This window comes from Triturus cristatus, chromosome 3_2, assembly GCF_964204655.1.
Source record: "Triturus cristatus chromosome 3_2, aTriCri1.1, whole genome shotgun sequence".
NCBI classification, from domain to species: domain Eukaryota; kingdom Metazoa; phylum Chordata; class Amphibia; order Caudata; family Salamandridae; genus Triturus; species Triturus cristatus.
In genome coordinates this window covers 1,236,395,600-1,236,421,027 of record NC_140584.1, presented here as the reverse complement: position 1 = coordinate 1,236,421,027, position 25,428 = coordinate 1,236,395,600, and the positions used below count along the sequence as shown (strand labels likewise).

General features: G+C 44.9%; 1 protein-coding gene across 4 annotated transcripts in view; it reads left to right on the top strand.

Annotated features, from left to right (window-relative positions):
* LOC146859552 (CD5 antigen-like) overlaps nucleotides 1-25,428 on the top strand; it is a 721,628-nt gene that overhangs the window by 554,845 nt on the left and 141,355 nt on the right. For 3 of the 4 annotated variants that reach the window (XM_085650250.1, XM_085650249.1, XM_085650251.1), the window contains one exon: nucleotides 1,603-1,923. The exons of the other annotated variant lie outside the window; for it this stretch is intronic. In XM_085650250.1, the coding sequence (XP_085506376.1) occupies nucleotides 1,603-1,923 (321 nt within the window). The remainder of the gene's footprint in view (nucleotides 1-1,602; nucleotides 1,924-25,428) is intronic. 4 annotated transcript variants of the gene reach the window in all.

Genomic DNA, 25,428 nt, shown 5'->3' with positions numbered 1-25,428 from the left:
GCGTTTTTCTATATCTAGTGTGGTTGTGTGACCTCACCGTGTAATAAACTCACTACCTGTACTGGGTCCATTGAGGTCTGGTTGTAAAACCTTCGCCCAACCAGGCCTAATGTTCTTGTCCCACTGGTAAGGGCTTGTACAAGGGCTAATTGCAATGTTCTAACTTTGTAGACTCATAGTGAGTGTTATCTTTAGGTGGAAGCACCCAGTAATGGATTCATGCTCACCTCTGACATCTGCTGTGTCCTGCACATCATGAGCTCAGAGCTTGGAACTCAGCATCTCAGGTTCTGCGGTCAATAATTTGAGTACAAATAAACAAAGTAATTGTAAACCTTGGTATTTACAACACCTGGAATGAAAGAATGTATGGGATGAAATGCTATAAACAAAGGAATCATTAAGGGCAACAGTAACAGAGTACCTTGGCTGCCTAACACTCAGTCAGCTCACCCAGTTTAAAGTCTGGTGGACCACCAGGTTTACACCGATAGAGCAAAATGTACCCATTCAGCGTAAACCTTCCTCCGAAGGCCAGAGAGAATATGGAGCGTCAGCGGTAAGCCATTCTACACTATTTAGAATGGGGAGTCAGATGTCTTTATACTGTCTACCAAATCCATGAATATCCTGGAGGTGAGGGAATGTTAAAATAAAACTATAAAATAAAAACTATCTTTACACCATGGGAGAAAACTCCACTGGTGTTGGGGCTATTCATTGTTACTTTGCCAAAGCAAACTCCCACTCTAAATAACTTTGTATAAAACGTTGAGATAGTGGTTCATACAAACCCAAAGAGTTCCCTCAGGGCCGACAGTGAACTTTAAATTGGGTGGGTGAAGTGTTGCCGGACATACCACCCTGACTGCCTTCACTCCACCTGCCAAAATCTAAATTGGGCCCTAAGAAGTGGAGTCATACACTGTACAATTCTATAGTCTAATTGTTTAATGTTCTTTTAAGATAGACTCTAATGTTGTTAAAGGTATGCTTCTAAAAACTCCTGTGGAACTGATTTTTTTTTGCAGATGCACTTGATTGTGAAACACTAGTAACTAAGGTTGCATCATGTATTATCAACAGTCTATTTGTACACAATTAATATGCTTATGTATTTAATGGTGAGCTTCTGCTAATATGCTAGAATCTCGAAATGGCATTATTTATTTAAAGACTATTGCTAGATCATATTAGGTATATAAATTCAGGATTTACAGAGACAATGCTCAGCTTCTCAGATCTGTTTGTCCATCTGTGAGCTCAGGGAGGAGAAGCAGTGAAACCTGCTGACTGCTGATATTGTATCTCTTTACCCACCTTCAATTGTCTCCTTTCTAGAGGTGGTCAATGTACTCAATATCTGTTCCCTTCTCTTCCACTGGTCACAGGTGGTGCTGATGAGATATTGTACCTCTTTACTCACCTTTAAATGTCTCCCTTCTAGAGGTGGTCAATGTACTTAATATCCGTTCCCTTGTCTCCCACTGGCCACAGGTGGTGCTGATGAGATATTGTACCTCTTTACTCACCTTTGAATGTTTCCCTTCTGGAGGTGGTCAATGTACTCAATATCTGTTCCATTCTCTCCACTGGTCACAGGTGGTGCCGATGAGATCCGCTTGGTCAATGCTGGTGATGCCTGCAACGGGAGAGTGGAGGTCAGGCATGGGAAGCGATGGGGGACGGTCTGCGATACTCACTGGGATAAGAAGGATGCTGAGGTGCTCTGTAGACATCTTGGATGCGGATCAGCTTTCAGAGCACTAAGTGGCAATGAAGTGTTTGGAGCTGGATGGCACCGAGTGTGGCTGAGTCGGATTCGATGCACAGGAGCAGAGGCGTCCTTCTTCGACTGTCCTCATGATGCGTGGGGACATAATCCCTGTCACATCAGACGTGATGCTGGAGTGCAATGTTCAGGTGAGAGAAAGGAGCACAAAGGGAAATATTCAGTTATGAAAACTAATATAATGAACAATAAGAATGTAGTAATGTTGTGATTGCTGAAGAATTGGACAGCGCTAATTGGGTGCAGTGGGTATATGGTGTTACCTCATCTCCAGGTCTATCACTTGGTGATTCACAACCATTTGGGTATCCCAGAGTGTGATGCAGGATGACTCATTGATTGTGGCAGAGGCATCCATTTTGTGATGCCAGGGCTCAGGAAAGTCCTACCGGGTTTAGCCAGTGTTAACATGTCTCTCCCTCTAGAAGGGTGAAATGCTACCCCCGCCGACAGAATTGGCGGGGGTAGTATTCCAAAGCGTTTGACACCAAACACGACATGTTTAGATGCAGCCATCTCAAAGTTGGCATTTACGGCGAGGTTATAAGGCACTTAAGAGTATATGGTATGGCTGTATCACAGAATAGCCATAAGGAAGTATTTCCGAATGCTGCAGAGGGGCTCAGCTCATGCTTGGGCACCCTCTCATATAAAACCAAGCACTCTGCCTTCAGGATTGTCAAGGCCTGCCATAGGAGTGGCTTATAGGTTTATATGTGTCTGTATATAGGTGTGGATATAGGTAGCCTATACCACGGTAAGGGGTGCAAACACACCCTTACCCAGGCTGCAGTAGCAGACCTGTGGTGCCATTTTGCAGTGCTTCCCAGGGGTGGCATAATATATGCTGCAGCCCCTGGTAGGCCTCTGAGGTACCTATGCCCTACGTACATAGTATACCATATACTAGGGGCTTATAAGGCACTCCAGAATCCAATTAGATATGTACCTAATGTACATGGAAACCATTTTAGAGAGGAAGCAGCTAGGCGGAGGTCCTGATTAGCAGGGCCACAGCCAGACTAAGATCGAAAAACAGTGAAACACCAGCAAAAAGTGGGGGTACCCATGTGAAGCAGATCCTACTCTCCTACACAACCCCCCCCCCCCAATGCAAGGACATTAAACTAGCCTTGACCAGTTGAGCCTTCATGTTCTAAGTGGAAATTCCTAGAGAGTCCATCTGCCTTGGCATGGTTACTCCCAGGTCTATGTTCCACAGTAAAGTCCATCCCCTGTAGGGAAATATACCACCTAAGCAGTTTGGGGTTTTCACCCTTCATTTTTTTTATCCATGAGAGGGGCTTATGGTCTGTTTGAACAAGGAAGTGAGTACCAACGAAGAATGGCCTCAATTTCTTCAGAGCCCAAACCACAGCAAAGGCCTCCCTCTCAATGGCTGACCAACATTTCTCTCTTGGGGTCAGCCTTCTGCTTATGAAAGCTGCTGGCTGATCCTGACCTTCTTCATTCAATTGTGACAGTACAGCCCCAACCCCCAATTCAGATGCATCAATTTGAACAATGAATTTTTTGGAGTAGTTAGGACTCTGCAGAATGGGAGCAGTACACATGGCCTGCTTCAGGTCATCAAATGCCTTTTGACAGTTAGCTGTCCAATGAACCTTTTTGGGCATTTTCTTAGAAGTTAAGTCATTCAAGGGTGTCACTATTGAGCCATACCCTTTGACAAATCTCCTATAGTACCCAGCCAGGCCTATGAAGGCTCTCAGCTGAGTCTGGGTAGTGGGAGCAACCCAGTCCATTATGGTCTGGATTTTGCTCTGCAATGGTTGAACCTGGCCTCCACCTACAAGGTGTCCCAAGTACACAACCTGACTCTGCCCTATCTGGCACTTAGTGGCCTTGATAGTTAGGCCTGCCTTTTGCAGGCCCTCCAAAACATTCCTTAGGTGGACCAGGTGATACTCCTAGGTGGAGCTAAAGACAGCAATATCATCTAGATATGCTGCACTGAAGGCTTCCAGCCCTGTGAGAACTGTATTCACCAACCTTTGGAAAGTGGCAGGTGCATTCTTCAAACCAAAGGGCATTACCACAAATTGATAGTGCCCACTAGGGGTAGAAAATGCTGTTTTTGGCTTTGCATCATCAGCTAGTCTGATCTGCCAGTAGCCAACTGTCAAGTCAAATGTGCTAAGGTACTTGGCTGAGGCCAGGGTATCTATTAGCTCATCTGCCCTTGGTATTGGATGGGCAACAGTCCTAGTGACTGCATTGAGACCCCTGTAGTCCACACAAAACCTCATCTCTCTTTTTCCACCACTGGTGTGAGGTTTTGGAACAAGGACCACTGGACTAGCCCAAGGGCTATCTGAGGGTTCAACAACACCTAAATCCAACATTGTCTGGACTTCTGTCCTGATACAATCCCTGACATGGTCAGGTTGCCTATAAATCTTTTTTTTAACAGGCAGACTGTCCCCAGTGTCCACTTCATGAGTGCACCAGGTAGTCTGACTTGGAGTCAGTGAGAACATGTGTCTGTACTGATTGAGCACCTGTCTGTAATCAGCTTGTTGCTGGGCAGTGATGCTGCCTGCCAAGGCTACACCTTCAACTGACCCATCATCAGGGTTCTGTGAGAGGAGGTCAGGGAGTGGGTCACTCTCTTCCTCCTGTCCCTCATCAGTTGCCATGAGCAAGCCCATGTCAGCCCTGTCCACATATGGTTTTAGCCTGTTGACATGGAGAACCCTATGGGGATTCCTGGGAGTTCCTAGGTCTACCAAATAAGTTACCTCTCCCTTCTGTCCAACAATAGTGAGTGGTCCACTCCACTTGTCCTGGAGAGCTGCTGGGGCCACAGGCTACAACACCCACACTTTCTGTCCTGGCTGGTAAACAGTCAGTACAGCCTTTTGGTCATGCCAGGCTTTTTGCAGTTCCTGGCTAGCCTCAAGGTTTTTGTTTGCCTTTTTCATGTACTCAGCCATCCTGGAGCGGAGACCAAGTGCATAGTCCACTATGTCTTGCTTTGGGGGCTTGAGAGGTAACTCCTATCCTTCCTTCACCAAACACAATAGACCCCTGACAGGGTGTCCAAACACAAGTTCAAATGGGCTGTAGCCAACCCCCTTTTGAAGCACCTCCCTGTATGCAAATAAAAGGAAGGGCAAGAGCAGGTCCCATTTTCGCCTAAGCTTCTCTGGGAGTACTTTGATCATGCCCTTTAAGGTTTTGTTGAATCTCTCAAATAAACCATTGCATTGTGGGTGATAGGGTGTGGTGAACTTGTAGTTTACTCCACGCTTCTTCCACATAGCAGTCAAGTAACTAGACATGAGGTTTTCACCCCTGTCAGATACTACCTCCTTAGGAAAGCCTACTCTTGAGAACACACTCAAGAGAGCTCTTGACACTACAGGTGCTGCAGTGGTCCTTAGGGGAATTGCTTCTGTATATCTGGTGGCATGATCCACTACCACCAGTATAAATCTGTGCCCAGATGCTGTTTGGGGATCCATGCGACCAACAATGTCTATCCTTTCAAAGGGCACCCTCACCACAGGTAGTGGCATCAGAGGGGCCTTTGTAGTGCCACCTGCTTTGCCACTGGCTTGGCAGGTTACACAGGAGCGACAAAACTCCTTTGTGTCTTCAGACATGTGGGGCCAGTGAAAGTGAGGAACAATTCTGTCCCAAATCTTGTTCTGGTCTAGGTGTCCTGCTAGGGGAATATCATTGGCTAGGGTCAATAGGAAACACATATACTTCAGTTGTATAACCAACCTCCTGGATGCACCAGGCTTGGGGTCTCCACTCTCTGAGTATAGGAGTCCATCATCCCAATAAACTTTATGGGTGCCACTAGCATTCCCAGCAGCCTCATCAGCAGCTTGCTGTCTGAGGGTTTCAAGAGAGGGGCAGGTTATCTGCTCCTGGCTCAGATCAGACCTGGAAGGCCCCCTGCCCCCAAGAACTCAAACTGGTCAGGTTCAAGCTCCTCTGGGACAGATCCTTCTTCAGGCTCAAGATCGTCTCCCTGAGGAGACTGATCAGCATCCCGAGACAGGTGGGAAGGCTCTGCCTTAACCCTACTGCTCCTCCTCTTGTGAGGCACCTGGTCCATTATTCCAGAATCCAGGGCCTGTCCAGCTTTTGACATTTTTGCCTGTGACCTGGTCACAGCAAAGACATGTGCAGGGATCCATAACATTTCTGCATGTGTCCTAAGCTCCACTTCAGCCCAAGCTGAAGTTTCTAGATCATTGCCAAGCAAGCACTGTACTGATAGGTCCGCACTTACCACAACCTTCTTAAGGCCAGTTACCCCTCCCCAGGAGAAGTTAACAACCGCCAGAGAATGGTCTGTTCTGACATTGCTAGCATCGGTCACTTGGTACATTTCACCAAGTATAATCTGCCCAGGATCCACAAGATCTTTTGTCACCATTGTGACACTTGCTTCTGTGTCTCTGAATGCCCAAGCTTCTACTCCATTAATTAAAGGCTGCTGTCTGTATTTGCCCAAGTTACTGGGACTCACAAAGGGGGACATATCCATGCCCCCATCACTGACAAGCACAGCCTGAGTTGGTACTCTGACTAGGCCAGAGTCCATCTCAGAACCCAGGGTCAACCCTACCACACCTTTATTCTGTGTATTCCCACTACCAATTGCAAATGCACTGGGGGAGCAGGTGCCTTAGGTGCATTGGTGGGGGCTGGAGTATTTTCTTTGGCCTTGGTGCAGTCACTAGTCCAGTGAGTCTTCTGTTTAAAGATTTTACACCAAGGTTTCTTTTGGCCTTTACGTTTTCCTGACTGTGAATCCCCACCTGAAGAAGATATTTGGGGCCCTTGAGAAGACTTCTGGATTTTACCCTTGTCCCCACCGCTGTTAGAGCTTTTAGAATCTTGCTTCTTTGGGTCACCACCTTGGTTCTGTACCTTCTGCCTCACCCTGGTTCTGACCTATTTGTCTGCCTTCTTTCCCAATTCTTGGGGAGAGGTCAGATCCGAGTCTACCAGGTACTGGTGCAGCAGCTGATTTTGACAGTTATTAAGAATCTGCTCCCTCATTATCAGATTGTAGAATCCTATGAAGTCGCACACTTTACTGCCCAATAACCAACCTTCCAGAGCCTTAGCAGCACAGTCAAAAAAGTCAACCCAGTCCTGATTTTGTGCCTTTTGGGTGTCTCTGAACTTCAACCTGTATTGTTCGGTGGTTAGGCCAAACCCATCTATCAGTGCACTTTGCAAGACTTGGTAGTCATCAGCATCCTCTTCTCTTACAGTGAGGAGCTTGTCTCTACCTTTGTCTGCAAAGGAGAGCCATAGGATTGTTGCCCACTGACCTTGAGGGACCTTCTGTACTTTACAGGCCCTCTCCAAGGCAGTTATTCATTTGTGGATGTCATCCCCACTCTGGTAGGGAGGGACTATCTTACTTAGGTTTCTATGGTCATAAGACCTCTCCCTATCTCTAGGGAAATTGCTGCCACCAAGGGACTCTAGTCCTTCCTTTTTACTAACTCTGTAGAGCTCCAGGGCTTCCCTATCTAAGGCCATCTGTTGCTTTCTGAGGTTGAACTTGTCTTGCTCATACTTCAGCAGTCTCTCTCTCCTCTCCTGGGAGGTTTCCCTCCCTCTGTGAGAAGAAACAGAGGTTCCTATAGAGGAGTTAGACTGGATAGATCCCCTTGACAGAGATCTATCCCTTCTAGCCCTGTTGTCAGGCCTACCAGGAGGAAGTGGCATTATTGCCATCCTCCTCATCCTCATCCTGGTGGTCAGTGTTCACCAGAGTCTGGTCATTGTCACCAGTCTGGTCAGCATTAGAGTTAGGTTCAGGGGAGATTCCACCCCTAGACCCACCCTCAGGTGCTGCCCCACCCACACTGTCTAAATCATCAGGCCCACTAGGCCCTGTGATATCATCCAGTTTCAGTATCTTTATGAGATGCTGGGCTGATGGACTTTTGCCTGTCTTCAGCTTCCTAATGGAACATAAGGCCCTAAGCTGACCAAAGGTGAGATCCTCATATTTATAGGGAAGGAGCTCACTGGTTCCTGGTAGGGACCCACTGGTGCCTAGCCGGTTAGACAATACTAATGTAGTGTGGTGTATTGCACTACCTACACTAGTGTGGCCTACTAAACTCTCTTGAGTTGTAGAAAGGGTGTTCTATCCCTTAACACACAACTCTAAGTTCAGTAGAACTTACTCTAGCTAAACTTGATATTATATGTACCTTAGGTACCTTTAGTGGTTTTCAGTTGATCAATTCAATTGAGATTATCTGGTAAAACAATAGCAAGCTGGAATCCCACACACTGTACACCAATGTGAGAAGATGGCCTGATATATGCTGTCCACTAGTTCTAGTGGGCACCTTGTATCAGTCCAAACAACCCCTTATGGTGATAGGTTAAAGACAACCTTTATTGAAAGTATCCTAGTTGTAGCTATGGAAATCCTTTGGACTTGCCTGTCGCGGGTACTTGGGCCTCCCACACAAGTGAGGCACCATTTTAATCGGGGAAACCTCGGGGAACACTGGGTGGTGGGAAATTTGTGTGAGCCCGGTGATGCCACAACTTTCCCACACAAAAATGTGTGAAAAAAGTGATTTTTTCAGCTAAAATTGAGGTTTGCAGGGGATTCTGGGCAAGGAAACGTTGGGGGATCCACGCAAGCCATACCTCCCTGGAAGACCCCGGGTGTCTAGTTTTCAGAAATGTGTGGGTTTGGTAGGTTTCACTAGATGGCCGCCGAGCACGGGGCCAAAAACCCAGGTGACCCCCTTGCAAACCCAGGTGGTTTTGAGATTGGCAATTTTTATGTCGCCTCACTACGTTTTGGGCCCTTGCCTGTCGCTGGTACTTGGGCCTCCCACACAATTGAGGCACTATTTTTTTCAGGAGACCTGGGGGAATGCTGGGTGGTGGGAAATTTGTGTAAGCCCGGTGATGCCACAACTTTCTGTGTGAAGTGATTTTTTCAGCTAAAATTGAGGTTTGCAGGGGATTATGGGTAGGGAAACGTTGAGGGGATCCACACAAGCCATACCTCCCTGGAAGCCCCCCGGTGTCTACCTTTCAGAAATGTGTGGGTTTGGTAGGTCTCCCTAGGTGCCGGCAGAGCTAGGGTTTACAAACTACAGCTAGGCACTTTGCCAAAAAAGGGTCATTTTTCACTGCGAAATTGAGGTGTGACCACATTGCGTTTTGCGTTGTTTCATGTTGCGGGCACTAGGCCAACCCCCACAAGTGAGGTTCCATTTTTATCTTAAGACTATGGGGAACGCGGGGTGGGTGGAAATTTGTGGATCCATGCAGATTCCAAAACTTTCCACCACAGAAATGTGGGGAAAATGGTTTTTTTGACAGTTTTTTAGGTTTGCAAGGGATTCTGGGTAACAGAACCTGGTGGGAGGCAATCAAGTTACCCGATCCTGGATTCCCCTGGGTGTCTAGTTTTCAAAAATGTATAGGTTTGCTAGGTTTCTCTAGGTGCCGGCAGAGCTAGGGTTAAAAAACGACAGCTAGGCACTTAGCCAAAAAAGGGTCATTTTTCACTGCGAAATTGACTTGTGACCATGTTGCGTTTTGCACCGTTTCCTGTCGCGGACACTAGGCCGACCTACACAAGTGAGGTACCATTTTTCTTAGAAGTCTTTGCGGAATGCGGGGTGGGTGGAAATTTGTGGATCCACGCAGATCCCAGAACTTTCGACCACAGAAATATGGGGAAAATGAGTTTTGTGAAATAATTGTTTAGGTTTGCAAGGGATTCTGGGTAACAGAACCTGGTGGGAGGCAGCTAAGTCACCCCATCCTGGATTCCCCTGGGTGTCTAGTTTTTAAAAATGTATAGGTTTGCTAGGTTTCCCTAGGTTCCGGCAGAGCTAAGGTTCACAAACTACAGCTAGGCACTTTGCCAAAAAAAGGGTCATGTTTCCCTGCGAAATTGAGGTGTGACCACGTTGTATTTTGTGCTGTTTCCTGTCGCGGGCACTAGGCCGCCCCGCACAAGTGAGGTACCATTTTTCTCGTAAGACTTTGGGGAATGCGGGGTGGGTGGAAATTTGTGGATCCATGCAGATTCCAGAACTTTTCACGACAGAAATGCGGTGGGAATGTGTTTTTTTTTTACAATCTTTTAGGTTTGCAAGGGATTCTGGGTAACAGACCCTGGTGGGAGGCAGACCATTCACCCCATCTTGAATTCTATGGGTGTCTAGTTTTCAAAAATGTATAGGTTTGCTAAGTTTCCCAAGGTGCCGGCAGAGCTAGGGTTAAAAAACTACAGCTAGGCACTTTGCCAAAAAAGGCTATTTTTTCTCTGGGAAATTGAGGTGTGACCATGTTGCGTTTTGCGCTGTTTCCTGTCGCGGGCACTAGGCCGACCCACACAAGTGAGGTACCATTTTTCTCGTAAGACTTTGGGGAACGCGAGGTGGGTGGAAATTTGTGGATCCGCGCAGATTCCAGAACTTTCCACCACAGAAATGTGGGGAAAATGTGTTTGTTTTGACAATTGTTTAGGTTTGCAAGGGATTCTGGGTAACAGACCCTGGTGGGAGGAAGTCAAGTCACCCCATCCTGGATTCCCCTGGGTGTCTAGTTTTCAAAAATGTATAGGTTTGCTAGGTTTCCCTTGGTGCCGGCAGAGCTAAGGTTAAAAAACTTCAGCTAGGAACGTTGCCAAAAAAGGGTCATTTTTCCCTGCGAAATTGAGGTGTGACGACGTTGCGTTTTGCACCGTTTCCTGTCGCAGGCAGTAGGGCGACCCACACAAGTGAGGTACCATTTTTCTCTGAAGACTTTTAGGAACGCGAGGTGGGTGGAAATTTGTGGATCCACGCAGATCCCAGAACTTTCCACCACAGAAATGTGGGGAAAATGTGTTTTTTTAGATAATTGTTTAGGTTTGCAAGGTTTCCCTAGGTCCCGGCAGAGCTAAGGTTAAAAAACTACAGCTAGGCACTTTGCCAAAAAAGGGTCATTTTTCCCTGCGAAATTGAGGTGTGACAACGTTGCGTTTTGCACCGTTTCCTGTCGCAGGCAGTAGGGCGACCCACACAAGTGAGGTACCATTTTTCTCTGAAGACTTTTAGGAACGCGGGGTGGGTGGAAATTTGTGGATCCACGCAGATCCCAGAACTTTCCACCACAGAAATGTGGGGAAAATGTGTTTTTTTAGATAATTGTTTAGGTTTGCAAGGGATTCTGGGTAACAGAACCTGGTGGGAGGCAGCTAAGTTACCCTTCCTGGATACCCCTGGGTGTCTTGTTTTCAAAAATGTATAGGTTTTCTAGGTTTCCCTAGGTGCCGGCAGAGCTAAGGTTCACAAACTACAGCTAGGCACTTTGCCAAAAAAAGAGTCATGTTTCCCTGCGAAATTGAGGTGTGACCACGTTGTGTTTTGTGCTGTTTCCTGTCGCGGGCACTAGACCGACCTGCACAAGTTAGGTACCATTTTTCTCAAAAGAATTTGGGGAATGCGGGGTGGGTGGAAATTTGTGGATCCACGCAGATTCTAGAACTTTCCACCACAGAAATGTGGGGAAAATGTGGTTTGTGTGACAATTTTTTAGGTTTCAAGGGATTCTGAGTAACAGACCCTGGTGGGAGGCAGTCAAGTCACCACATCCTTGATTCCTATAGGTGTCTAGTTTTAACAAATGTATAGGTTTGCTAAGTTTCCCAAGGTGCTGGCAGAGCTAGGGTTCAAAAACTACAGCTAGGCACTTTGCCAAAAAAGGCTAATTTTTCACTGGGGAATTGAGGTGTGACCACGGAAATGTGGGGAAAATGTGTTTGTTTTGAAAATTGTTTAGGTTTGCAAGGGATTCTGGGTAACATACCCTGGTGGGAGGCAGTCAAGTCACCCCATCCTAGATTCCCCTGGGTGTCTAGTTTTCAAAAATGTACAGGTTTGCTAGGTTTCCCTAGGTGCCGGTAGAGCTAAGGTTAAAAAACTACAGCTAGGCACGTTGCCAAAAAAGGGTCATGTTTCCCTGCGAAATTGAGGTGTGACGACGTTGCGTTTTGCACCGTTTCCTGTACCGGGCACTAGGCCGACCCACACAAGTGAGGTACCAATTTTCTCGTAAGACTTTGAGGAATGCGGGGTGGGTGGAAATTAGTGGATCCACGCAGATTCCAGAACTTTCCACCGCAGAAATGTGAGGAAAATTATTTTTTTTTCACAATTGTTTAGGTTTGCAAGGGATTGTGGGTAACAGAACGTGGTGGGAGGCAGCTAAGTCACCCTATCCTGGATTCCCCTGGGTGTCTAGTTTTAAGAAATGTATAGGTTTGCTAGGTTTCCCTAGGTCCCGGCAGAGCTAAGGTTAAAAAACTACAGCTAGGCACTTTGCCAAAAAAGGGTCATTTTTCCCTGCGAAATTGAGGTGTGACAACGTTGCGTTTTGCACCGTTTCCTGTCGCAGGCACTAGGTCGACCCACACAAGTGAGGTACCATTTTTCTCTGAAGACTTTGAGGAAAGCGGGGTGGGTGGAAATAAGTAGATCCATGCAGATTCCAGAACTTTCCACCACAGAAATGTGGGGAAAAGTATTTTTTTTCATACTTTTTTTAGGTTTGCAAGGGATTCTGGGTAACAGAACGTGGTGGGAGGCAGCTAAGTCTCCCCATCCTGGATTCCCCTCGGTGTCTAGTTTTCAAAAATGTATAGGTTTGCTAGGTTTCCCTAGGTGCCGGCAGAGCTAAGGTTAAAAAACTACAGCTAGGCACTTTACTAAAAAAGGGTCATGTTTCCCTGCGAAATTGAGGTGTGACAACGTTGCGTTTTGCACCGTTTCCTGTAGCGGGCACTAGGCCGACCCACACAAGTAAGGTACCATTTTTCTCGGAAGAATTTGAGGAACGTGGGTGGGCGGAAATTAGTGGATCCACACAGATTCCAGAACTTTCCACCACAGAAATGTGGGGAAAATGTGTCTTTTTCACAATTGTTTAGGTTTGCAAGGGATTGTGGGTAACAGAACGTGGTGGGAGGCAGCTATGTCACCCCATCCTGGGGGCAGATTTATGAGCCCCGTGCGCCACTTTTGCGCCGCCGTTGCATCACTTTTGTGACGCAGCGGCGGTGCAATGCCAGCGCCATGCTGCGGGCTATTTACAACGTGACGCATCTATGGAGAAGCGTTACGTTGTAAAGTCATAAATCTGCCCCCTGAATTCCCCTGGGTGTGTAGTTTTCAAAAATGTATAGGTTTGGTAGGTTTCCCTAGGTCGGAAGACTTTGGGAACGCGGGGCGGGTGGAAATTTGTGGATCCACGCAGATTCCAGGTTTTTCCACCACAGAAAAGTGGTTTTGTTTTACAATTATTTGGTTTGCAAGGGATTCTAGGTAACAGAACCTGTGGGAGGCAGTCAAGTCACCCCATCCTGGATTCCCCTCGGTGTCTAGTTTTAAAAAATGTATAGGTTTGCTAGGTTTCCTAAGGTGCCCGCAGAGCTAGGGTTCAAAAACTGCAGCTAGACACTTCTCAAAAAAAGGCTACATTTTCATTGTGAAAATGTGGTGTGTTCATGTTGGGTTTTGAGCCATTTCCTGTCATGGGCACTATGCCTACCCACACAAGTGAGGTACCATTTTTATTGGGAGGATTAGGGTAATTCAGATTTGTAAAGCAACTGTAATTACCTATTGATTTTTGATGCATTTCTGCCTGCCAAATTAAAGACATTGTGTAAAAAAATAGTCATTTTGAAAAACTACTGATAATTCTCATGCTAGTATGAGTATTCCCAATTTCAAAAATGTGCAAATATGTACTGTTTCTAAACTCTATAATTTGTTCCCATTTCAGAAATACATAGGTGTCTTTCATACCGATTTTTCCATGTATACATTTTCCCACAATAATTGCTAAATACCCGGAACATAATAAAAAACCATTGCAAATCGCTGCTCAGTTTTTGACTCTTGGTTCCTCGGGTTATTGGTGAACCTACAAGTCCTATATATCCCCGCAACCAGGAAGGTCCAGCGGATGCAACGGTATATTGCTTTCAAAGAGCTGTCATAATTAGAAGAAGTTACAGGTGAAAACGTTGACACAAAAGGCTGTTTTTTTCAACTAATTTTCAATTTTTCCTTCATTTAACTGTTAGTTTCTATAAAGAAACCTTGATGGATCTACACAAATGACCCCTTGCTGAATTCAGAATTTTGTCTACTTCTTCAAAATGTATAGCTTTCCAGAATCCATTATTGCTTTCACACCCATTTCTGCCATTAACTGGAAGGAGGTTGAAAGCACAAAAAATATCAAAAATAGGCTATGTCCCAGAAAAATGCCAAAACTGTGCAAAAAATGTTGGTTTTCTGACAAAAGTCTGTCATTGCCTAAAAGCTGGGGAAATGGTGATTTCAGCCCCACAAACCCACAGACCGTTTTTCCCATTTTGCACAAAAAAAACTAAATTTTGCTGTATTTTGGCTAATTTCTGGGACCCTTCTGGGGGAATCCACAAACCATGGGTACCTTTAGAATACCCATGATGTTGGAAGAAAAGGACGCACATTTGACATGGATACCTTATGTGGTCAAAACGTTACAGGGGCCTAAGCTCGTACTACCCCAAAAAGCCCAAAAAAGCCTTAGCACAGGGGGGGGGGGAAAGTCCTAGCAGCGAAGGGGTTCAGGTAAACATAACACATGTAGGTAGCCCTACAATGCCACCGGCCTATTGTTCGCAGTCTTCATTAGGGAAGGTGTGAGGAGCAAATGGTTTAAGGTAAATATTACACATGTGGGTAGCCCCTACCCCACCACCGCCCCAGTGTTCTCAGTCTTCATTATGGAAGGTGTACAGAGCACAGAGTTTAAGGTAAATAATACAAATGTAGGTAACCCCTCTCCCTCCACAACCCAGCATTATCAGTCTTCATTTATGTAAACTGTAAGAAGCCCAGGGTTTTAGGCAAGTATTTGACATGTAGGTGACCCCTCCCCCACCACCGCCCCATTGACCTCAGTCTTCAATATGCAAGGTGTGAGGAGACAGTGTTTAAGATGAATATTACACATATAGATATCCCTTCCCCCACCACCATCCCAGTGTTTTCAATCTTCATTATGGAAGGTGTGAGGAGCACAGGGTTTTTGATAAATATTACACATGTATGTAAACCCTATACCACCTATGTCCCATTGTTTTTAGTCTTCACTATGCAAGGTGTGAGGAGCCCAGGCGTTTTGATAAATATTACACATGCAGGGAACACCTCTCCCAACACCATCACGTGATCTTAGTCTTCATTATACAAGATGTGAGAAGCCGAGGGTTTAAGATCAATATTCCACATGCAGTAACCCTTACCACCACTGCCTAGTGTTCCAAGTGTTGATTTTGCAAGGAGTGAGGAGCCCAGGGTTTAAGATAACTATTACACATGTAGGTAACCTCTCCCCAATCACTGATCTACTGTCCTCAGTCTGCATTATGACATGTGTGAGGAGCACATGATTTAACATTTAAATTACACATGTAGGTAATCCCTCCCCCACCATCGCACCAGCGTTCTCAGTCTTAATTATGCAAGGTGTAAGGTGTAAGGAGCCCAGGGTATAAGATAATTATTATACATATATGTAACCCCTCGCCAACCACCGCCCCAGGGTTCAATATAACTACAACACATGTAGATATCCCCTCACCCACCACTGCCCATGGTTCTCACTCTTCATTAAGCAAGGCGTGAGGAGCCGAGGGTTTAAGGTAGATATTACAAATGTAGTTAACTAATCTCCCACCACCATCCAAGTGTTCTCAGTCTTCATTAAGGAAGGTGTGAGGAGTCCAGGACTTAAGGTAAATATTACACATGTAGGTAACCCCATCCCTCCTTTGCCCCATTTAATTCAATTGTCTTTATGTGAGGTGTGAGGAGTCCTGGGTTTAAGATAAATATTACACACATAGTTAGCCCCTCTCCCACCACCACCGCCAGTGATCTCAGTCTTCATTATGTAAGTTGTGAGGAGCATAGGGCATTAGCTAAATATTACACATGTATTTAACCCCTCTTACACCACTGCCCCGGTGTTTTCAGTCTTTATTAGTTAAGGTGTGAGGAGCCCAAGGTTTAAGGTAAACATAACACATGTAGTTAGCCCTTCCACACCACCGCCTATTGTTCTCAGACTTCATTATGCAAAGTGTGAGGAGAAGGTTTAAAGATAAATATTACACATTTAGGTAACCCCTCTACCAACACCGTCCAAGTGATCTCAGTGTTCATTATGCAAGGTGTGAAGAGGTCCGGGTTTAATTTAAATACTACTCATGTATATAACCCCTCTTCCACCACCACCCCAGGGTTCTCAGTCTTCATTAAGGAAAATGTGAGGAGCCCAGGGTTTAAGATAAATATTACATATGTAGGTAATCCCTCCCGCACCACCACCGCAGTGTTCTCAGTGTTTTTTATGGAAGGTGTGAGGAGCACAGGGCTTGAGGTAAAAATTGCAACTGTAGGTAGCCCCTTCCCCACCACTGCCCCAGTGTTCTCAGTCTTCATTAGGGAAGGTGTGAGGAGCCCAGGGTTTAACCTACATATTACAGATGTAGGTAACCTCTCTCCCACCACTGCCCCAGTGTTCTCATGCTTCATCAGGGAAGGTGTGAGGAGCCCAGGGTTTAACATACATATTACAGATGTAGGTAATCTCTCCCCCACCACTGCCCTAGTGTTCTCAATCTTCATTATGTAAGTTGTGAGAAGTTCAGGGTTTAAAGAAAATATTAGAAATGTCCATAACCCCTCTCCCACCACTGCCCCAGCGTCATCAGTCTTCATTGTGGGAGCTGTGAGGAGCCCGGGTTTAAGATAAAATGTATACATGCAGGTAATCCCTCTCCCCAACACCGCCCCAGCATTCTCAGTCTTGATAATGCGAGTTGTGAGGAGCACAGGGCGTTTGAAAAATATTGCACATGTATTTAACCCCCTCTCACATCACTGTCCCTGTGTCCTCAGTCTTCATTAGTTAAGGTGTGAGGAGCCCAAGTTTTAAGGTAAACACAACACATGTAGTTAGCCCTTCCACACCACCGCCCTATTGTTCTCAGTCTTCATTATGCAAAGTGTGAGGAGAAGGTTTAAAGAGAAATATTACAGATGTAGGTAACCCCTCCACCACCACTACCTCAGAATTTCCAGTCTTAATTATGCTAGGTGTGCGGAGCCCAGGGTTTAAGATAAATATTACACATGTAGATAACCCCTCTACCAACACCGTCCAAGTGATCTCAGTGTTCATTATGCAAGGTGTGAAGAGGTCCGGGTTTAATATAAATACTACTCATGTATGTAACCCCTCTTCCACCACCACCCCAGGGTTCTCAGTCTTCATTAAGCAAGATGTAAGGAGCCAGGGTTTAAGATAAATATTCCATATGTAGGTAATCCCTCCCGCACCACCACCGCAGTGTTCTCAGTGTTTTTTATGGAAGGTGTGAGGAGCACAGGGCTTGAGGTAAAAATTGCAACTGTAGGTAGCCCCAACCCCACCACTGCCCCAGTGTTCTCAGTCTTCATTAGGGAAGGTGTGAGGAGCCCAGGGTTTAACATACATATTACAGATGTAGGTAACCTCTCCCCCACCACTGCCCTAGTGTTCTCAATCTTCATTATGTAAGTTGTGAGGAGTTCAGGGTTTAAAGTAAATATCAGAAATGTCGGTAACCCCTCTCCCACCACTGCCCCAGCGTCATCAGTCTTCATTGTGGGAGCTGTGAGGAGCCCGGGTTTAAGATAAAATGTATAAATGCAGGTAATCCCACTCCCCAACACCGCCCCAGCATTCTCAGTCTTGATTATGCAAGTTGTGAGGAGCACAGGGCGTTTGATAAATATTGCACATGTGTTTAACCCCCTCTCACATCACTGTCCCTGTGTTCTCAGTCTTCATTAGTTAAGGTGTGAAGAGCCCAGGGTTTAATTTAAATATAACACATGTAGGTACCCCTACAACACAACTGCAGCAGTGTTCTCTGTCTTCATTACGGAATATGTGAGGAGCCCAGGGTTTAAGGCAAATATTTGATATGTAGGTACCCCCCTCCCCCACCACCGCCTCATTGACCTCAGGGTTTAATATAACTACTACACATGTAGATATCCCCTCACCCACCACTGCCCATGGTTCTCACTCTTCATTAAGCAAGGTGTGAGGAGCCCAGGGTTTAAGGTAGATATTACAAATGTAGGTAACTAATCTTCCACCACCATCCCAGTGATATCAGTCATCAATTTACAAGGTGGGATTACCCCATGGTTTAAGATCAATATGAAACATGTATGTAATTGTTCTCCTACCACCATACCAGTGGTTTCAGTCTTCATTGTGCAAAGTTTGAGGAGTCCAGGTTTTAACATCAATATTCTACATGTAATAACCCTTCCCACCACTACCACAGTGTTCTCAGTCTTCATTATGCATGGAGTGAGGAGCCCAGAGTTTAATATAATTATTACACATGTAGGTAACCCCTCCCCAACCACAGATTTGATTTTCTCAGTTTCCATTATGCCAGGTGTGAGGATCCCAGGGCTTACGATAGATCATATTTCACATGTAGGTAACCGCTCCCACACCACCTCCCCATTGTTCTTATTCTACTTTCTAGAAGGTGGGAGGAGTCAAGGGTTTAAGATTAATATTACACATGTATATAACCCCTCTCCTCAACACTGCCTCAGTGTTATAACTCTTCATTATGGAAGGTGTGAGGAGCCCATGGTTTAAGATAAAGACTAGAAACATAGGTAGCCCCTCTCCCACCACCACCACAGTGCACGTAGTCCACAGTATGATAGGTGTGAGGAGCCCAGGGTTTAAGAAAAATATAACAAATGTAGGCAACCCCTCTTTCATAAACGTCCCATGTTTTCATTCTTCAATATGGAAGGTGTGACAAGCCTAGGGATTAAGGTAAATATTACACATGTAGTCAGCCCCTTCCCCACCAACTCTCCAGTGTTCTCAGCCTTCATTAAGGAAGGTGTGAGGAGTCAAGGACTTAAGGTAAATATTACACATGTAGGTAACCCCATCCCTCCTGTGCCCCATTTATTTCAATTGTCTTTATGTGAGGTGTGAGGAGTCCTGGGTTTAAGATAAATATTACACACATAGTTAGCCCCTCTCCCACCACCACCCCCAGTGATCTCAGTCTTCATTATGTAACTTGGGAGGAGCCTAGTGTTTATGGTAAATATAACACATGTAGGTAACCCCATCCTTCCTGTGCCCCATTTATTTCAATTGTCTGTATGTGAGGTGTGAGGAGTCCTGAGTTTAAGATAAATATTACACACATAGTTAGCCCCTCTCCCACCACCACCGCCAGTGATCTCAGTCTTCATTATGTAAGTTGGGAGGAGCCTAGTGTTTATGGTAAATATTACACATGTAGGTAACCCCTCTCCCATTACCACCCCACTGTTCTTGGTATTCATTATGCAAGGTGTGAGAAGCCCAGGGTTTAACATAAATATTACACATGCAGGTAATCCCTCCCACACCACTGCCCAGTGTCCTCTGTCTTAATTATGCAAGGTACAAGGAGCACAGGGTTTAAGGTAAAAATGACTCATGCAGGTAATCCCTCCCCCACCACTGCCCCAGTATTCTCAGTCTTTGTTATGCAAGGTGCGAAGAGCCCAGGGTTTAAGATAAATATTACATATGAAGGTAACCTCTCCCCTACCTCCACCCAGTGTTCTCAATCTTCATCAGGGAAGGTGCAGCTAAATTCAAATGCTTCTAAGTACATATGCCCTCATTACTAACATCTGAAACACCCACCACATTTGGTGCATAAAGTTAAGTGCTAAAAATGTATGAAGCACAACTCATTATCTCAATCTCCACTCATCTCTTAAATTCCTTTCATCTATTTACTTTCTTATACTTCCAGCCCACTGGAGCATGGCTTCCTTTAGAGGTTCTCCTTATACACACTCACTGAATATGGGCCTCGTAGAACTGTATCATTGAAAGCTATGCCCTGACTTACTTCTGCTTCATCTCACAACTTACAATCATTCGTTCTAGCACACTCCTATTCCTTCACTCACTCCCTTGTACTCCCTTGTACTCACTTTCACTTATTCATACAAACGCTCCAACTTTGATTCACAATCACTTTCACTCTCATTGATACTCTCAAACACACTTGCACACACACTTTCAATCAATCAATTCTATTCACTCTCAGTGACTCACAAATGCACTTATAATCACAGCCACACATGCAGAGAGACATTTTCAGTTTACTTAACTTGCTTACCTAGCTGGCAACTCAAATCATTGCTGGGCATTGCAAGCCATTATTCCCTCAGAGGGCAGGTTTGAAAGGGGAGGACCCACCTCAATCCCTCTCCCAGTACTTGAGAGGACTGGAAGCTTAGCCCTATCAGAAGCCTGCACAGTGCTGAGGATGGAGCAGCAAGGGCAGGTTTGAAAGGGAAGACCCACCTCAATCCCTCTCCCAGTACTTGAGAGGACTGGAAGCTTAGCCCTATCAGAAGCCTGCACAGTGCTGAGGATGGAGCAGCAAGGGCAGGTTTGAAAGGGGAGGACCCACCTCAATCTCTCTCCCAGTACTTGAGAGGATGGAAAGCTCCGCCCTATCAGAAGATGGCACAGTGCTGGGGACCCTGCCCCTGCTCCTCTGTGTGGCTTTTCATTGGCATCAGGGATACACTAATGTGAACCCTGACAACCACCTTTTAACAGATATTCCTTGCAAGCTGAGGCATGTGCAGTATGTCTGCCAAATAAAATAGTTTTTCCCTGTGTGTGGAGGACATTGTAGAAATACACCCCTCAGACATGTGCAATCCAGACATTCAGATACAGAGTGTTTTTCAAACAAGGATCTTGCCTCAGCCCCCGCAACCCCACCCTCCTCCTTCTGTCATAAGAAGCCTGGAGATGAGGCAGAGAGGGCTTTGCCATTGTTTATGAAAACTTTTATTTTCATTGGTTAAGTTATGTGAACTGGATTTGTATCGCACAGTTTTTCACCGGATGAGGTTTGCAGATGCTGGAGCAGGTGTATAGGAAAAAGGGTCATGTGGGTGGTTAGTTGAAGAGCCAGATTGAAGCATTCCTGTTAAATAACTGTTTCATCTTAGGTTTATTCCATAGAGATCCCATCCATGCAGCAGCAGGCATCAACAGCAACTGAACATGTTTACTTCCAAATCTTCTCACATAGAATACGGTGACATCACAGATGACACCACTATCATTCCTAACCTGACATCTAATAATAACATAAGGCAGATAAAATTTATGTCAGTACATTAACATACTACACACCTCCCTTCTTTACACACAAAAAACAAATGTACAAAAGTATATACATAATCAGAAAGATAAGATGGTTTTCGACAAATTCTGGATGAAGAACGATTTTCATCATTTCCAGTTTTTCTTCGATAGATACCATCTTCACTTTTCTCAAGACTATCATTTACTCTCCCTTTTACAACCACTACTCTTTTCAAGTTCCAAATGCTATGATCCTGTGTCTTTATAGCATTCTTAAATACCTTAATGACTCTTATAGGTTTCATGAACTTTGCAACAGAATTACCCATCAAGCCAGGACGTTTGATCATTACCAAATCCCCAACCAACACTTTTGCTGTTCTTAGCATCAAAATAACATTTCCTCTGTTTTCCTTTTTCTTCTTCTCTTTTTTGAATTATGGCATTGTCACATTTTTTTCCCTTGCCCTTACTCAACTCATTCTTACTAACCCATGTAGGTTCAACATTGGTGTTTGGAACTCTGCCTCTGAATAAAAGAAAAGGTGTCTTACCAGTGATGGAATGAGAAGACCATCTGTACAATTCAGAGACATAGATTTAGCTAAAGCAATTGTCTCTTTAATCACACTGTTAAGTCTCTCCACCATTCCATTGGCCTCGGGATGATAGAAAGAACACGTCTTGTGTACAATACCTGTAGATGCTAAAAAGTTTTTCATCTCTTCCGACACTAGCTGAGCTCCATTATCTGTTAATAAGGATTCAGGTATTCCTTCTTTAGAAAACACGTTTTTAATCATTTAATTATGTGACCTGTATCAATGCTTGATAAAAAGAAAACTTCAGGCCATCACGAGAACATGTCAATTACAACCACTACAAAAGTTTAAGAGCCATTACTATGAATTTGACCAAGAATGTCTAAAGCAATATCTTGCCAGGGATTTAAAGGACGTCTCTGTCAGACCATTGGCTGGACACGAGTGCTCTTGGAATTGTCACTCAATGTGCATGGGATACAATCACGTATTGCACGTTCCACTTCTATGTCCATGCCTGGCCACCAATATGACATTCTCAATCGTTCCTTACATTTTGTAATACCAGCATGTGAGGAATGGACTAGATCTATGAATTCTTTCCTAAAACTGCATGGAGGAACTAACCTCGTTCCCCGAAAAAACAGATAATTGTCCACTGATAATTCATTACCCACTGACTAACATTTTTAGTACTCTCAGATTCTTCCTTGTTGCTGTTCCAACCCTTCTTAATCAGATCTAAAACTTCCTTTAGAACCACATCCAGTGCCATTTCATCACACCATCTTTTTTCACTAATGATCAATGATACAAACCAATTCATCAGAATCCTCCCAATCATTTTCATCAGACAAAGTGTTGGGTGTGAGACGTGACAGCACATCTGCTACGTTATTTTCAACTCCTGGTATGTATTTTATCATGAAATTATATTCTTGTGGCCCTATCACCCACTTTGTTATTTTGCTGGATATGGCATCGAGGCCCTTTTTACTAAATATCTCCACCAGGGGCTTATGATCAGTTCTCACTTCGAAATCAACATCCCAGGAACTTTTTTAATTTTTTTATAGCCCAAAATACTGCAAGGGACTCTCGTTCCACAAATGAATATCTAGTTTCAGGATCTTTGAGACTTTGTGACAAACACATAATGGTTTGCATCCCAAAGGAACCCTTCTGCTGCAAAACAGCTCCCAGACCCTTTTCACTTGCATCAGTGATGAGTATGGGTTTGATCATAGGGTTACAACTAGCAAGAGAAGGTGCTGCTTTAAGTTTTCCTTGATATCAATGAACTCCTTTTCACAACATTCAGTCCATTAAAAATCCACGCCTTTCTTAAGTATCTTATATTTGCTGCGCAATTAGCAAACTTCTTTACAAATTTCGAATAGTATTCAACTACCCCTAAACAGTTCGTGAGTTCACTTTTGTTGGACAGTAAACTCATCTCTTGAATTGTATTAATTAGATCAGATTTAGGTTTCACACCATCATGTTGTGACCTAAATCTTTGGTCTTTGCCTCTGAACTCTGTCCTCAAAGACCGTATCAAGGAAAGGCCAAAGAGAATTGATCCAGCCCACACTGTCCTGCAGAATCCAGCCTTTTGCTCTTCCTCAAATTTTGTGCCCCTCATGTCATGCACTCGCCTTATCATACATTGACGGATGCAACACAGTACTTGCTGGCCCTAATTTACACCAAGCAAAGCTTTTCTTCAGTCAGTAGCATAAATATTGTTCAGCCAATAGACTTTGAGAGAAACTCCCTTACAATGGAAGAACTGCATTGGGTCCCTCTCCCTGACAGAATCCGTTACACAGTCTGTAGTTTGATCTTGAGTACTCTCCATTCAAGTAAACCTTGCTATCTGGCCTCTAACTCAATGTTTACAGATTCAAATGAACTACGAGAGGAACATTCATGATCAGACAGAAAATCCAAAAGTCTTACAGAGAAAACGGACATCAACAGGCTTTCTCTGTATCTATCAAAAAAGAGGACCGGTCCAGAATACACTCACCACCAAACAACCAAAGTCAAATACCACTATACTGTTCCGAGGGGATTCTGTATCCACCTTTCTCTCACAAAGGGATCCACGGCCCGTAGACTTTACCTATGCACATGTTTGCATCGACCACTTTGGCAGTATGGGTTATGTTGGGGCAGAACACTACTCTTTTTCTAGTGGTAGATGGGGGGGGGGGTGCGCTCATGCTTGATTTTTAATGACACTTTCACCAGATATTTTTGATCTTGCGAATTTATATATCCACTTTTCACTTTATTTTTATGCAGGTTATCCTAAACCAAGTGCTTTATTAGTACAGTGCTCGAAAGTTGTGATAAGATGTCAGCCAGCACCTTATCACCCACGCATTTGAGTTAAAGAGCGCCTCACTCTACTGAGAAGAGTAGGTCACATCATATACTGTTGGCCCTGACAAAATAACCCTAGATCGCTCCACAACTACCTTAGGGATGAAATATGTTGACCTATAACTTAGACCAGAGCTTGCTAGCCGGTCTATAGGTGACAGATTTACACTGAGGTTCCGTGAAATCTGAATCTGCGTAATAAATATCATGGTTCTGTTACGATTTTGGTAACCGCGAACCGTAACTAGTGAGTTCAGCTAGTACGTGTGTTTTCGTCACATTACACCAATGGATTCACTGCGTATTTAGGGTTTTCGTTCCAAACCCTGGGTTCCATTTTGCGCATGGCAGCCATTTTGTGGTTTCCCTCACATAGGCCGATGACTGTGGTTAAACGAGCTCTTTGGTCAGGCTCACCTTAGCTCGAGTTTGTGCTGACTCCTACATGACTCAAGTGAACTGACCTCGTTGCCTGAGGCCGACCCTCCCAAACCCGGTCCCGCCCGCTAGCTGATCTTGATTAAGGGTCAGAGCACGGTATCTCGTAAAGTTTTATTGCACACAAACATGCCCCATCCTACTTCTATCTGTTTCTGTTTCTTCTTTTATGATCCATTTACGATGTGGGTTGTGGTCTCTTTATTATGGGTCTGTCCGGCTTGTCTAAAGAAGAATGTTGGGATTGTTCGATGATTGATCATGGGACGGACAACTGAAAAGTGGGTTTTACCGTCATGCGATACTTTTGGTGTGGTTACATGCGATTGGCCAATTTGTAAAATAATGGGTGTTTGTCTGGAATGTGATGTTTCTGGCATAAAAAGGGATGACTTGCTTTGTAAATTTGAGCAGTCTCCTGAGAACTCTTACCGTGATGACTTCTAGGACGTCTGTTACTGGCTGCACCAATAAACTCGATCTCTGACGCCACCAAGAAGTATCCTGTGTCTCTGTATTCTAAGACAGGTGAACCCGAAGACTTCGGGCGTGCCCCTGGCGCCGCTGGGTTCTAAAAACCCGGTTCTTCAGTTGGCGCCCAACACGGGGCGACATCAAGCGGTACCGGTCCAAGCCCGAGGATCGAGAGGAACTTCGTGAGGAAACTCTGGAGGAGGGCCCCCACTTCAGCGACCCCTGCATGTCGAAAACGTGGACCAAAGGTTTTTTCCATGAGATTTCCCCCCTTCTGACGGCTACGTAAGGACCGCTGCCCTGACTGTCGCCCTGTCTTGGACACCCCCCCCTTTTTGTGAAACTTCGTAAGGCGAGACGATTGACGGATCTTCTGGGTGGCGTAGCAGACGACTTGGTTAAGTATAAGTGGGTCGCTCCCACTAATTTGTTTGGTTCTTAGTTTTACTTGGTCCTTAGTTTGAGCAGTTCTTGGTTTTGCTTGGTTCTTAG